The sequence below is a fragment of the Marmota marmota genome, unplaced genomic scaffold (assembly GCF_001458135.2).
Source record: "Marmota marmota marmota unplaced genomic scaffold, marMar, whole genome shotgun sequence".
Classification (NCBI taxonomy): Eukaryota; Metazoa; Chordata; class Mammalia; order Rodentia; family Sciuridae; genus Marmota; species Marmota marmota.
The window spans coordinates 8418843-8431826 of NW_025999891.1; the positions used below are offsets into that span (position 1 = coordinate 8418843).

Sequence of the window (12984 nt, forward strand, 5' to 3'; positions counted from 1 at the left end):
AATAAACAGAGAGCTCCTAAAAGTAATGAGATTCAGAAATGGGCAAAAGGTTTGAATAGACACTTTTCCAAAGAACATATAGTGAACAGCTCATAAGCCCATGAAATAGTGCTCAACATCACTAATTATTAGAAAAAATGAAAGTCAAAAGTATAATGAGATACTACCTCACATCTATTTCATATTACTATGAAAGAGACAGAAAATAACAAGTGTTGGCAAGAATGTGGGGAGAATAAAGCCATTGTTCATGGTTGATGGAAATATCAAATGGCATAGCCACTGTAGAAAACAGTAGGGAAGGTCTTTAAAAAATCAAAAAATATAATTATCATCCAACGCAACAATTCCACTTGTGAGTAAATATAGCCCAAGAGATTTAAATTATGTCTTGAGGGCTGGGGATGTAGCTCATTTGGTAGAGTGCTTGCCTTGCATGCACAAGGCCCTGGGTTCAATCCCCAGCACCAAAATAAATAAATAAACAAACAATGTCTTGAATAGATATTTAAATTGTGCCCACTTCTAGATGTATACATCCAGAGGAATTTAAGTGTGTCTTGGAGAGATATTTTTTCACCCAAGTTCATAGTAACCTGACTTGCAATAGCTAAAATGTGAAAGCTATCCAAGTGTCCATCAACAGATGAATGGCAAGCACACTGTGGCAGATGCATAACTTGGAATCTTATTCAACCTGAGAAAGAAAAGAAATTTGACATAGGCCACAGTCTGGATGATCCTTGAGAATATTTTGCTAAGTAAGACAGTCACAAAAAGTCAAATATTTTATGACTCCAATTATGTGCGGTAGACAATCAAAATTGCAAAGACAGTAAGTAAAATCATGGTCATCATGCCTGTTGTTCCCAACTTGATCTACATGCTGAGCTTAGTCCCAATCCAAGGAGGAAGTGAGTACTGGTTTAATGTATAGACAGTTTCATTTACAGAATGAAAAGAGTTTTGGAGGCCTGGTGCTATGGTGCATGCTTCTAATCCCAACAGCTCAGGAGGCTGAGGCAGTAGGATTGCATGTTCAGGCCAGCCTCAGCAACTTAGCAAGCCCCTAAGCAACTTAGCAACACCCTGTTCCAAAATAGAAGATAAAAAGGGATGGAGATGTGGCTCAGTGGTTTAGCACCTCTGGTTTCAACCCCTGATACCAAAAAAAAAAAAAAAAGGCAGAGGAAGGGGAATTATGGAGATTAATTGCACAACAATGTGAACATACTCATATATTTGATGCCAGTGAACTGCACACTTACTGGCTAGGAGGGTAAATTTTATGTTATGCTACATACATAACATAATTCTTTTTTTTTTTTCATAACATAATTCTTTAAAGACAGAAAGAAGCTATCAACATCTGTAAAGACATGGAGGAACCTCAAATGCATGTTGCTTAGGGAAAAGAGCCAGTTTGGAAAGGTTGCTTGCTCTGTGATTCTATGACATTCAGGAAAAGTCACAAAATGAGACAGTAAAAAGATCAGTGGCAGCCCCACTGCTGTGGCCTGCTGGTGATGAAGGTCACAGGCGACCCCTGAGGGTCCCCATCCGGGACCTCCTGGTTCCTCGGAGAGGCAACCCTTGCCTCACAGTCTCTAGTGTGACTTTAGCTGCCAGTCTGTCTTTCCTACAGATCATTTCCATTTGGAAGAAATGAGAGCCCTGAGTAGTCCAATAAGATCACTTCTTAGGCATTACTGGGTAGAAGCACATATCCTTCCTCCCCTGTTCTACAAAATTTAAGAAAAAGAAACTACATAGCTTCCTTCTCTATTATCTGGAAATCACCCCAGGATCTGATGTCTGCTCAGCACATTCAGGTTCTTCTTTCTTCCCTGATCCCCAACCCTGCCCAGGCTCTCTGATCCCTATAAAAGGCAGGTGGAGCCTCCAGAGGAGCAGAGAGATGGAGATTAATCCAGAAACCTCTCTCTCTCTCACGCCAAAGCTCACGCCTGCACCCTCCACCATGAAGGTCTCTGTGGCACTTCTGTGCCTGGTGCTCACAGCAGCCACCATCAGCTCCCAGGAGCAGGCTCAGCCAGGTAAAGCCCTCCTTCCCTCACGTTGAACTTCTAATTATCACAGCACACGTCATCTCAGCCTGGCTGCCTCGCCTGCACTTTGAAGATGGAGAACTGTGAGGTTAAGAAGCTGGGAAGAGCCATCACTAGTCACAGTTAGTCAGAGCCAGAGCCAGAACTGAATCCCCAGGCCACCAAGATCAGTTCCTATGATCTCTCCTGACACCAACTTTGGGAAGTGACCCTGAGTGCAGACACATCGACCTGCTCACATTGTTTGGGGAAGCTGCCCTTCCCACTATGGGTAGAAAGGACCATAGTAGGGTTCCTTGAAGTTTCAAATTTGGGATCATAATCCAGTGCAGCTTTTACAACAGGGATTGTGTAAGGATAAGACTGCAGAGGGTTCTCAGCATATGACCTAGATTTGCTGTAAAGCCCATGGGGACAACTAGCTGGGAAGCAAGGTCTTTGTGTTCTCCGTGTCAGGAGTTTTGAATTAGCAGAAGAGATTTCTCTGTTCCTAGTCCACAGTGAGGAGCCCCATCGTTCCATGGAGGAAACCGACTTGGGTAGCGTTTTATCTCTGGGATCTGGACTCAGGCCCTGGACTTGGCAATGGTGACTCCTAGGTCTTCTCCTGCCTTCTCCTTCCCTTGTGAGTGCACACATGTCTCCTGCCTGTCTCACTCTTGGCAATATTGTTTTCAGGTGCACCATTGATGCCAATCACCTGCTGCTTTAGCACTATCAACAGGAGGATCCCCATCCAGAAGCTGCAGAGCTATACAATCACCAGCACCCCATGTCCAAAAGTAGCTGTGATGTAAGTAGACCATGCCTAGCACCCTCAGGCAAGTGTCCCTCAGTCAAGAGGTCAGGATTCATGGCCAAATGTCCCAGATTCGGGTCCTTCACCTGTGCGGCAAGAGCTGATGAGGTCTAGGGACCCATGGGCCATGCACCTGGGCCGACTTCTCAAGACCCTCCATCTAACCATGCCACCTTTCCCCCACAGCTTCAAGACTAAACGGGGTAAGGAGATCTGTGCTGACCCCAGTGAGAACTGGGTCAAGGATTCTATGACGCTCCTGAACCAAAACTCTCAAACTCCGAAGCCTTGAACCCTCGCACATGGCCTGAGAGTCAGAGCCTGAAGATAAATCTTCTGTGTATTTTCCCCAGGGGCAGTGTGACAGTATTTTACCCTAATAGATGAAAAGAGGTGCTTTGCTTATTAATTCAAAACACAATAATTCTTAATCATATTTAAGTCAATTATATTTTGACTTAATACGCCAAATAAAGTGAATGTAAAATGCAAAATCCTGGTGATGTGGTTCTATTTATTTATTTATTTTGTCTATGAAGTCAAATTCCTGGCAACATGTCATTGTCCTCCCTCCCACCCACCTGAGGGGATTATGAGATCCATCCAAGGGCATTGATACATACACATTCTTCTTTATTCTCTATTTCGGGGGGAAACAGTGCCCTTTCAAGTTATGTTATGTTTAAAATAATGTCATGATATGATTCTGGAATCTTTTATGGGAAAAATATATCATTTTAAGCTACTTACTCTTATTTTGCACATAGTAGCATTTAACTGAGAAGCAGAACACAGCTGCAGAGGTTGGAGTTGGGGTGTATGTTGCCACCCCACAGGATGGTTTTGGCTGGATTGGACTCGACTGAGGTTCAGGAAGAACTTGGTAGGAGCAGCTCTCCCTGTGTGTTAGGATCTCCACGCCCGTTTTTCTCAACACACCTATCTTTGCCCAAAGTCTTTCTCTTGGATCTTTTGGGACAGTCTACAAACTTTTCTCCATAAGCCCAATTTTCTCCACCTAATTAAATCTCCAACTCAGAGTAATACCTCAGGAGTGAGACCAGACCTCCAAGGAAACTAGATGTCCATAACCCACATCCACTTAGGGCTTCTCATGAAGAGGACCCTTCAACATGACAGTCCTGAGGGATGGTGTATGTGATCTATTGCAGAAGGGGGAGAAGAGGGCAGGGGCCCAGAAGGAGGGATCCCACTCAGCTAGACTCTGAAAAGACAGGGGAGTTTGGGGTTTTAGAAAGGTTAGATCCAGATCATAGGGGCTCTAGAACTTTAGATTAGCAGGTTAGCAGATAATAGGGACTCGCTGCAAGTTTTCAAATAGCACAGGAGGAGAGTGACACATTTAGAGCCACACATCAGGAAGAACAACCTGGTGACCGGTGCATGAGGAAGGGAAGGGACTGACAGCATCCCACTGCAGTGAAGCAGGAAGACAGCGAGGGTCTGAGCAAGGTCATATTGAAGGAGAAGTGAGGTGGAATGAGCCAGACACGGTGGTGCTACTGAGAAGGCTGTAAAGGGAGGACCAGGGGACTAGCGCAGAGCCCATCTCCTGCCATTTCACAAAGCAACTATTGAAAGCGATGGCAGTTCTGAGACTCAAAATTAATTTATCTCTGAATGTTTGTGTCCCTCCAAAACTCATGATCACATTTCTCCCCGTGTCTTAGTTCATTTAAGTGTCACTATAAAAAAACAAACAAACAAACAAAAAAACTGCGTTCGGACACTGGATAAATAAACAAGTTTATTGGGCTGGTGACTAGAAACATGGTACTACCTCTTGCAAGGAGCCCCTGACTGCAGTAACCACATGGCAGAGAATCAACGAGGGAAATAGCTGTATGCAGAAGGGGCCAAGCACATGGGGTGGCCTTGCTTGATCACAACCCACTCTCCAGATAACTCATTCCTGTGAGATCCAAACTACTCCTAGAGACCAGCACTGATTCACGAGGGTGGAGCCCCATGACCCACCCTGCTTTCTACCAGGCCTCACTTCTTAGAGGTCCCACTACCTCCACATCGCCATACTGTCCCCAAGCCCTTGGGGACAAACCATATACAAGCCCTTGTGTTATGGTTTACGTATAAGGGATTCCCCAAAATTGCCTCATGTGTGAGGCAATGAAAGAATTTTCAGAGGTGAAATGATGAGATTAATCAGTGGATGAACTGAGTGGCTGGGTAGGGTGAGGCTGGAGGTAGTAGGTCGCCTTTGGTTTTAATATTTTGTCCTAGATGGGTGGAGCTCTCTCTCTCTCTGCTTTCTGGTTGCTATGCCCTCTGCCGTGATATTCTGCATCACTCTGACCAAGAGCTTATGGATTCGACTAACCGTGGGCTGAAATCTCTGAAACCATGAACCCAAATAAACTTTTCTTCCTCTAAATTATTCTTTGCAGGTATTTTGATCACAGTGATCACAAACTGCCTAAAACACCTGGCATCCATTGTGGTAGTATTAGGAGGCAGGGCCTTTGGGAGCTGAGTAATTCACAAGGGGTCTGCCCTTCTGAGTGATGTGAGCACTCTTATAGAAGAGGCTGGAGGGAGCTTGTTCTGCCCTTTTACCTTGTGAGGATACATGCAATCCTTGAGGAACAGAACCTCGCCAGATATCAGATCTACTAGTGCCTTGATCTAGGACTTCCCAACCTCCAGAACCTAGAGAAATAAATTTATGCTGTTTACAAATTACCTAGCCTAAGGTATTTTGTTATAGCAGCAGGAATGGACTAAGACATCATGATCACTATATATATCCTCAATCCCAAGAACTTGCAAGCATCCATTTAAAGGCATGGTACCTTCTCTTCTTGGTAGCCTCTTAAGCTCAAGAGTCCCTATACTCCAAGAACCTAGTGACTTGTCTTTGAGACACATGATCCCCCCACATGGAGGTGCACAGACCAGACCCCTCATGAAGAAAAAAGAGATTTATTGTCCTGTCGAACCAACCCCACAGGGCCTGGTTCAGGATCATGTGGAGAGATACCACAACTCCAGCATACTTAGAATCCCAGAAGGCAGGGGACTTGGATTCTGATCCCCAAACCTGACCTGACCGTTTCCTCTGGCATTAAGATGCCCCATCCAAAAGTGGAGACAGGACTGTGTCACAGGAAGGAAGTGAGGGGATCCGGCCAAAGACCTCACAGATCCCTCTAGCTGTTACCCTCACTGGTCCTGAAAACATGGCCTTGTCTGTTAACAGGGGCAGAGTGGGGAGGGAAAGTGCTTGGAAATGAAAACCATAGAGTCAGGCCAGGGGCGCTGCTTATTGGAAAATCAGCCCTGAGTCTGACATCACCTGTCTGCAGACAAGTCCCCACCAAAGTTCAAAGTAGCACAGCCGAAGACCCAGAGCAATACAGCAGCAGAGGAGCAGCTGGGTGGGAGACGGAGGGGGAAATTTTGCTTGTAAGAACAATGAATGAAGAAAATGGGAACTGAGGATGGACCTATGTGAGGACACTTTATTTGGGAAGGGCCTTCAGGGATCAGGACTGAGGGGGCAGCAAAGTGAGATGGGGGCAGAGGAAAAACAATACACACTGCATGGTCAAGGTCAACTTTGTGAGCAGCTGGAGATAGATGATAGACAGACAGACAGATAGATAGACAGACAGATGATAGCAGGCAGGCAAGGGCTCTATCCAATTCTAAACTCTTTTTTCCACAGCTTCAAGGCCAAACTGGGCATATAGAAAATTGGGTCCAGGGTTCATCCTGGACCCCAAGTCCCAGAATCCAAAGGCATGAAGATTCACCCCTAAAACGGACATACAACCAAAAGACCCAACTCCAATTTCATTCACTTGTACTCTGGGATTATGCCATTACACTTCAAACCACTGTTGTGACTGTTGTCCAATGGGGTCAAACACTACTTAAATAATTATATCATCATTTTTTAAAATTTTATTTTCGGCTCCTAGCAATTGCCTATTTTATTTATGAAGAATTTGTGATCACGTAATAGTTGTGTACATCATGTTTAAGGATAAAGTGCAAAATTACATATTAATTGAATTTAAAAGTCAAGACACAAAGAGAAGGAAACCCATACCCATCCCAGGGCCATGTCACACAAGCATCCAATTCTGTCTGAGTGGCTCCCTGACCGTGTGCTGCCGGCTCCGCATCAGGGCCTGCTTTACAATGGAGACAGTTCTGACCCACAGGGCATCAGGGTCAGCCTCTCCTCCCTGCTGCCTTGGAAGGTTTGGGAAGCAGGCTCATAATTTGTTATCTTCCCACAGCTGATGTACATGTGATAAGGAATGATTTTAAAGCAGCTGAGATTTTTATATGTGCCCTGACTTGAATATTAGTGTCTGAAAGTCCACACCCTTCCACAAACTGGTTCTTATCTGTGAGTTCCAGCTCACTACTTTGTAAACTGGGGACAAAGAACTGGGGCGGTCACCACCAAGGGCTGCTCCTCTGAGGTTCACCTTGACTTCACCCTGGCTGGGGCAGAGGGTTTGGGCTGTGACTCAGCACCCTCTCTAGGCTTCTGCTCGGTGTGTGCTACTTTTTTCTTTCTCTCTTCCTGCAGGCTCTGCCTTGGGTGAGGAGCCGGCTACTTGCCTCACTTCTCAGAAGCGTGGAGAAGTGAGCCCTCGGGGCAAGAGCTTTCTACCAAGGCTGGGTGGAAGCAGATGTTTAAACCGCTCCTTCCGGTGGTGGACTCCGGGAGTTATTCTGTAAGCTTCTAAGGTTGTTCCAGGAGAATCAGTCCCCACTGCTCACAAGGTTGACCTTAACCATGTGGTTTGTATTGTTTCTCCTCTGTCCCCATCTCATTCTGCTGCCCCCTGGGTCCTGATCCCTGAGGTCCCTTCCCAAATGTGTCTGCACATAGGTCCTAGCATCAGTTCCTGTTTTACTGATTCATTATTTTATACAGACAAAATTTTCCCCCTTGTCCTTGGTCAATGTCTGGATCTTGACTAGCAAGTAGCCAGGGGTCAGGGCCAGCATACTTGGTTGGTGCACTCACTGGGCCTGGGATCAAGATCAGGGACTTAAAAAGGCGTGTTCTTTGGCACCAGGACTGGGTTCCAGTGGGTAGTTCACAAGTCAGGATGGATAGGGATGGTACTCAGTAGCCACGTGGCTAGGAAAATGATGACATAGAAATGAACTGAGCAAATAAATAAATGGATCAAAGATCATGGAAGTCAAGTCATTCACTGTTAGACAAGTTTCCTAGAAATGTGGATTATTGGAAAGAAAAGGTTAAAAAAAAACTTGTGCTATTATTTATTATATTAACCTAGAATTGGAAGTTGTGGTGTGAACCTATGGTAAAGATGGGTGGATGAATAGATAGATAAACAAATGAGAGATAGATAAATAGATAGATAATATCAGGCAAGCAAGCATACAGGGTATAGAGATAAACCTAGAACTAGACAAACACACACTCACACACAAACACGCATATTGGTTATAGTCACTGAGAAAACCTAGAAATAATGACAAACATGTAGCAATATGAACACCAAGTGCCCAATTTATAAATACTCCCCACTAAAGAAATCAAGAGCCCCTGGGATAAAGGGCTGACTCTAGAGTTGGAATATCTTATTGGATTAAAGAAAAACAAAGTATAGCTCTCAAAAACACACAAGAACCCATTCAAATAGGCTCATGGATGTCAATCCGGGACAATTCGATCATCAAAATAAATGCAATAATTTTCAAAATGCAAAATAATTATTTTAACCCATTGAGTAAAATCAGAGAAGGAAAAGTTCTAACTTAATTGCTAACCAATAAATATAGAAGGAACAGTGGGGTTAGGGAAATGACCATCTGGTGACCATCAGAGTGACAATTGATTCAGGCAAGACTCCTCTGTGGTTGCTGAAACCAACAGGTGAGAATATAATTAAGAACAGACTCAGAGCTGGGGTTGTGGCTCAGCGGTAGAGCGCTTGCCTAGCATTAAAAATAAATAAAGAAAATAAAGGTATAAAAAAATACAATAACATTAAAAAAGAACATACCACTGACATAGCCTCAAAGTCTCTCCCCATACATAACTAAGAAGAACTTATTAATTAATAAGCACATAATACTTATTAATTGACACATGTCATTAATAAGAGAAGAGAACTGCAGATAATATTTAACCAGGTAATAAGAGTTAACATCACCTGTAATGGGACAGATCATGTGGGGCTCCTGGGAGTGTCCACTGAGAACACAGCATTGCTTCCAATAGTCTCCTGCCAGAAACACACGCGCTGGACCTAATCGTGAGAAAGCCCCAGACCAGTGAAACCAGGAGAGATTCTACTGAGTAACTGGCCTTACTGTCCAGCTCATAAAGACAAGAAAAGACTGAGGGACTGTTCATATTGACAGAGACTAGAGAGACAGGACAGTTAAGTACCTCCCATGACCTTGATTGGATCCCGAATCCATAAAGGACATTGTTGGGACAATGAACAAAATTTGAATGGGGTGTCTGGATCAGATAATAATGCTGGACTGATGTTAATTTTCTGACTCTGGTGTTTGTCCTGTTGTTCTGAAGGAGAGTACTTTTCTTTTTTCTTTTTTTGGTTGGGGGGTTACCAAGGATTGAACCCAGGGGCACTTGCCCACTGAGCCACATCCCCAGCACTGTTTATTTTTTGTATTTTATTTAGAGACAGGGTTTCACTGAGTTGCTTAGCACCTCGCTGTTGCTGAGGCTGGCTTTGAACTCGCAATCCTCCTGCCTCAGCCTCCCGAGGTATTGGGATTACAGGCGTGTGCCACCATGCCCCGGCTCTTTGCTTTTAAGAAATATACATTGAAGCCCTGAAGGTAATTAGGCATCCTACCTGCAAGGTAAGCTCAAATGGTTCAAACAACTCCATGGATGAATAGGTAGGTAGGTGGTCATATATATAGATAATTTAGATAGAGATGGATGTTACATATTTTCATGGGTCTATGGATGAATGGACGGATGGATGGGAAGAGGAGAATGTGAGCCGTTTACATCTGGTATTGCAACACCCACTGTTGCCCATTTGTTTTAGTTCACCATTCTGATTACACGTATACTCCCACCTTGTGGTTTTAATTTGTGTTTCTCACATGACTAATGAGGTTGCTCATCTACTCAAAAGTTTGTTGAATATATTATTTAATGAAGTTTTAATTGAATTCTTTCATCTACTTTTGTTTAGATTGTCTGGGGTTTTTTTGTTATGAATTAGAAATATTTTCTGTATTCCAAATAGGAATCCTTAGCCAGACATATGAATTGAAAAAAAGTCTTCTCACAATCTGTGACCATTAAAAATGGTCTCTGATGAAAACAGGTTTATAACTTTAACAGAGTTCATGTATCATTGTGCTCTGTTATGGACAATGATTTTGCTTTCTGTTAAAAAATATTTTTAAACTCAAGATCATGAATATATTCTTAGGATATCTTCTAAAAGCTTTTTATTCTGTTCACATTTAGAGCTGCAATTCACCATTAATTAATTTTTGTGCACGCTGAAAGGTAGGGGACAAGATTTGATTGTCCCATATGAATTTCCCATTAATCCAGAATTGGTTATTCCGAAGGCTATTTTTTTTTCTAACTATTCAGAAGTACAAACTTTGTTATAAATCTAATGTGCATACAAGTATGGTCCTACTTCTATACCATCTAACCTGTTCCCTTGGTATATTTATCTATTCTAGGAGCAATGGGATAAGTTCTAATGACTATAGCTTTTTAATCAGGATTAAAATCTGATAGCATAAGTTCTAAAACTTTGTTGTTCTTTAAAAATTCTTGACTATTTTTGGGTTGGTTTTTTTTTTGTTTGTATTTCTTCTAAAGTTGAGAATAATCTTATTGATTTCCATGAAACCCTTGCTTGGATATTTTTAATTAATTTATTTATTTGATCTAATTTGTTATATCTGCAGGTAAATGGATGGAATTGGAAAATGTTATGCTAAGTGAAGTATGCCAATTTCCAACCCCCCAAACCAAAGGACAAATGTTTTCTCTAGTAAGTGGAGGAATTTTTCTTGGATTTTAATTGAGATGGCATTGGGTTTGGAGAGGAACTGACAAATTGATCATATGGCCTCTTCCAATTCATGTGCATGGGCTTACCTTCTTTAACTCCTCTCAATAATGCTTAACAATTTTCTACACATTCATTGCACGAGTCTTGTCAGAGTTATTCTTTAGTATTTGAGGCTTTTATAAGTCTTTGGAAATTATGTCACTTAAGAAATGGCCTTACTTAACGTCAGTCACCTAGGTATAAAAGTAAAATCAATTTTTGTATTATTAATCAATAGGCTAAAGTTACTTATTAACTATAATAGCTTATCTGTAGACTCAGATGTCTTTCAGACAATGATTCATGTAAAAACATGACAGTTTTACTTCTTCCTCTATAATCATTATAATTCTATGTCAGCACAAAATTGCCTTGTGCTGCAATTCATGAGGCGCTTCATGCGACGTTGATGGAAGTGGACATTCTTGTCCTAGCCCTGCTCACAAAGGAAAGTTCCAATATTCTATATTAAGTGTCATGCTTGCTAAAGGATATTTATAAAATACTCTAAAGAAATTTCTTATACTTCCTTGTTTGCTCAGCTTTTTTGTTCCCCCTTTAGCATAGATGACTTTTGAAATTTCAGATGATTTTCTATTCAGAGAATTGGAATTTTTTTTTCCTACTTTATTTTGTAATTGTGGTGAAACACATTCATTGGTTTTCCAATTTTCAGCCAGCTGGTATTTCCTCTGGTCAAACCAACCGAGTGACAACCTATTCTTATTTCGGACATGGCTGGGTTCCATTTGCTAAGATTTTTCAAGCCCCTCTACAGCTAGGACCATAAAAGACGTTTCCTTCTACGTTGGGGGTTTCATTTTCTATGCTATTTCTAATTCTTGAGCTGAGTACTTAGATTATTCTTTTGAAGCTCTCTTTTTTCATAGACTCATTTAAGTCTAGGAAACTTCTAAACACAGCTTGCACTCTATCCCCACAAATTTTGATATGACAGACACATTGTCATGATTTATTTCAAAACATATTTTCAGGAAAGATTTATTAAAGATTTCATCATTAATCTGTGAATTATTTAGATGAACATGACTAACTTTTCAAGCTTTGACATATTACAAGAAGTAATCATTTTGCTATTTGTTTTAATCTAATTCCACAATGATTCAATATATATATTCTTTATATTTGCAAATATTTTGTGTTTATTGAGACTTGCTTTGTAGTTCATCATACAGTCAGTTTGATGAATGTTTCCTGTGTATCTGGGAAAAAAAAATTTACATTCTGCAGTGGTTGGGTGTCAACACATCAAGCGGGTAAATTGTATTCATAGTGTTGTTTCAATCTAATGATGTCTTCAGAAAGACAAAGGCTGAGTGCATTTGTTACCAGAACAATATTTCACTGTAAAAAAGTCCAAAGACTTATGGGAAACCATTCAGCTGGAAATACAGATCTTAGGAGAGGTAAGAAGAGCACCCTAAATGGTCAAGAGCAAGGTCAGAATACCCAGCATCTCCTGCTGCTTTACACATAGTTCTCAAGACCTTGGTCTATGCGGGAAGCCAAGAAACCACAAATAGATATAGAAAGGTTAGGGAGCAAGAACTTAAAATGCCATTTACAGATGACATGATCATGCATATCAAACTCAAGAAAACCTGCAAGAACTACCAGAACTAATGAGTGCATTGTTCAAGACCAAAGAAATTTAAGTTAATACACAGAAATTAGTTGAATGTCTGTATATTAATAAAGAACAATTGGAATATTGAAAATGTCAAATGCCACCTATTGTATAATTGTAAAAATGTAAAATAGATAAGAATAAACTTAAAAAGATGTGTGCCATCTCCATAAGACTATTGTACATACCTAAGGGAAAAATAAATAACCTAAATAAATGGAGAGATATAAGCCCCACTTACAGAGTAGAAAACTCAACAATATGAAGGTGTCGATTTATCACTAAGCATCAATGTGGCATATTTGCCAGGTGATGCTCAGCCCTGATGTTGGGGTAGTTGTGGGCACTTGTCCCTGGACCTGGTCT

The 12984-nt window shown here is 41.6% G+C and overlaps 1 protein-coding gene across 1 annotated transcript; it reads left to right on the forward strand.

The window, feature by feature from the left end:
* Window positions 1-1890: 1890 nt before the first annotated feature.
* LOC107155307 (C-C motif chemokine 8-like) lies at window positions 1891-3623 on the forward strand. Its single transcript, XM_015501195.2, has 3 exons — window positions 1891-2057; window positions 2748-2862; window positions 3055-3623. Exons 1-3 carry the CDS (start codon window positions 1919-1921, stop codon window positions 3158-3160), a joined length of 360 nt encoding a protein of 119 aa, XP_015356681.1. The 5' UTR covers window positions 1891-1918; the 3' UTR covers window positions 3161-3623.
* Window positions 3624-12984: the final 9361 nt, after the last annotated feature.

What these genes read in the sequence shown, in the direction of transcription:
- LOC107155307 (XM_015501195.2), top strand. Translation starts at nt 1,919, where the DNA reads ATGGAGATTAATCCAGAAACCTCTCTCTCTCTCACGCCAAAGCTCACG. An exon ending in CCAGGAGCAGGCTCAGCCAG is followed by an intron (nt 2,058 to 2,747) that starts GTAAAGCCCTCC and finishes TATTGTTTTCAG; the next exon opens with GTGCACCATTGATGCCAATC. An exon ending in TGTCCAAAAGTAGCTGTGAT is followed by an intron (nt 2,863 to 3,054) that starts GTAAGTAGACCA and finishes TTTCCCCCACAG; the next exon opens with CTTCAAGACTAAACGGGGTA.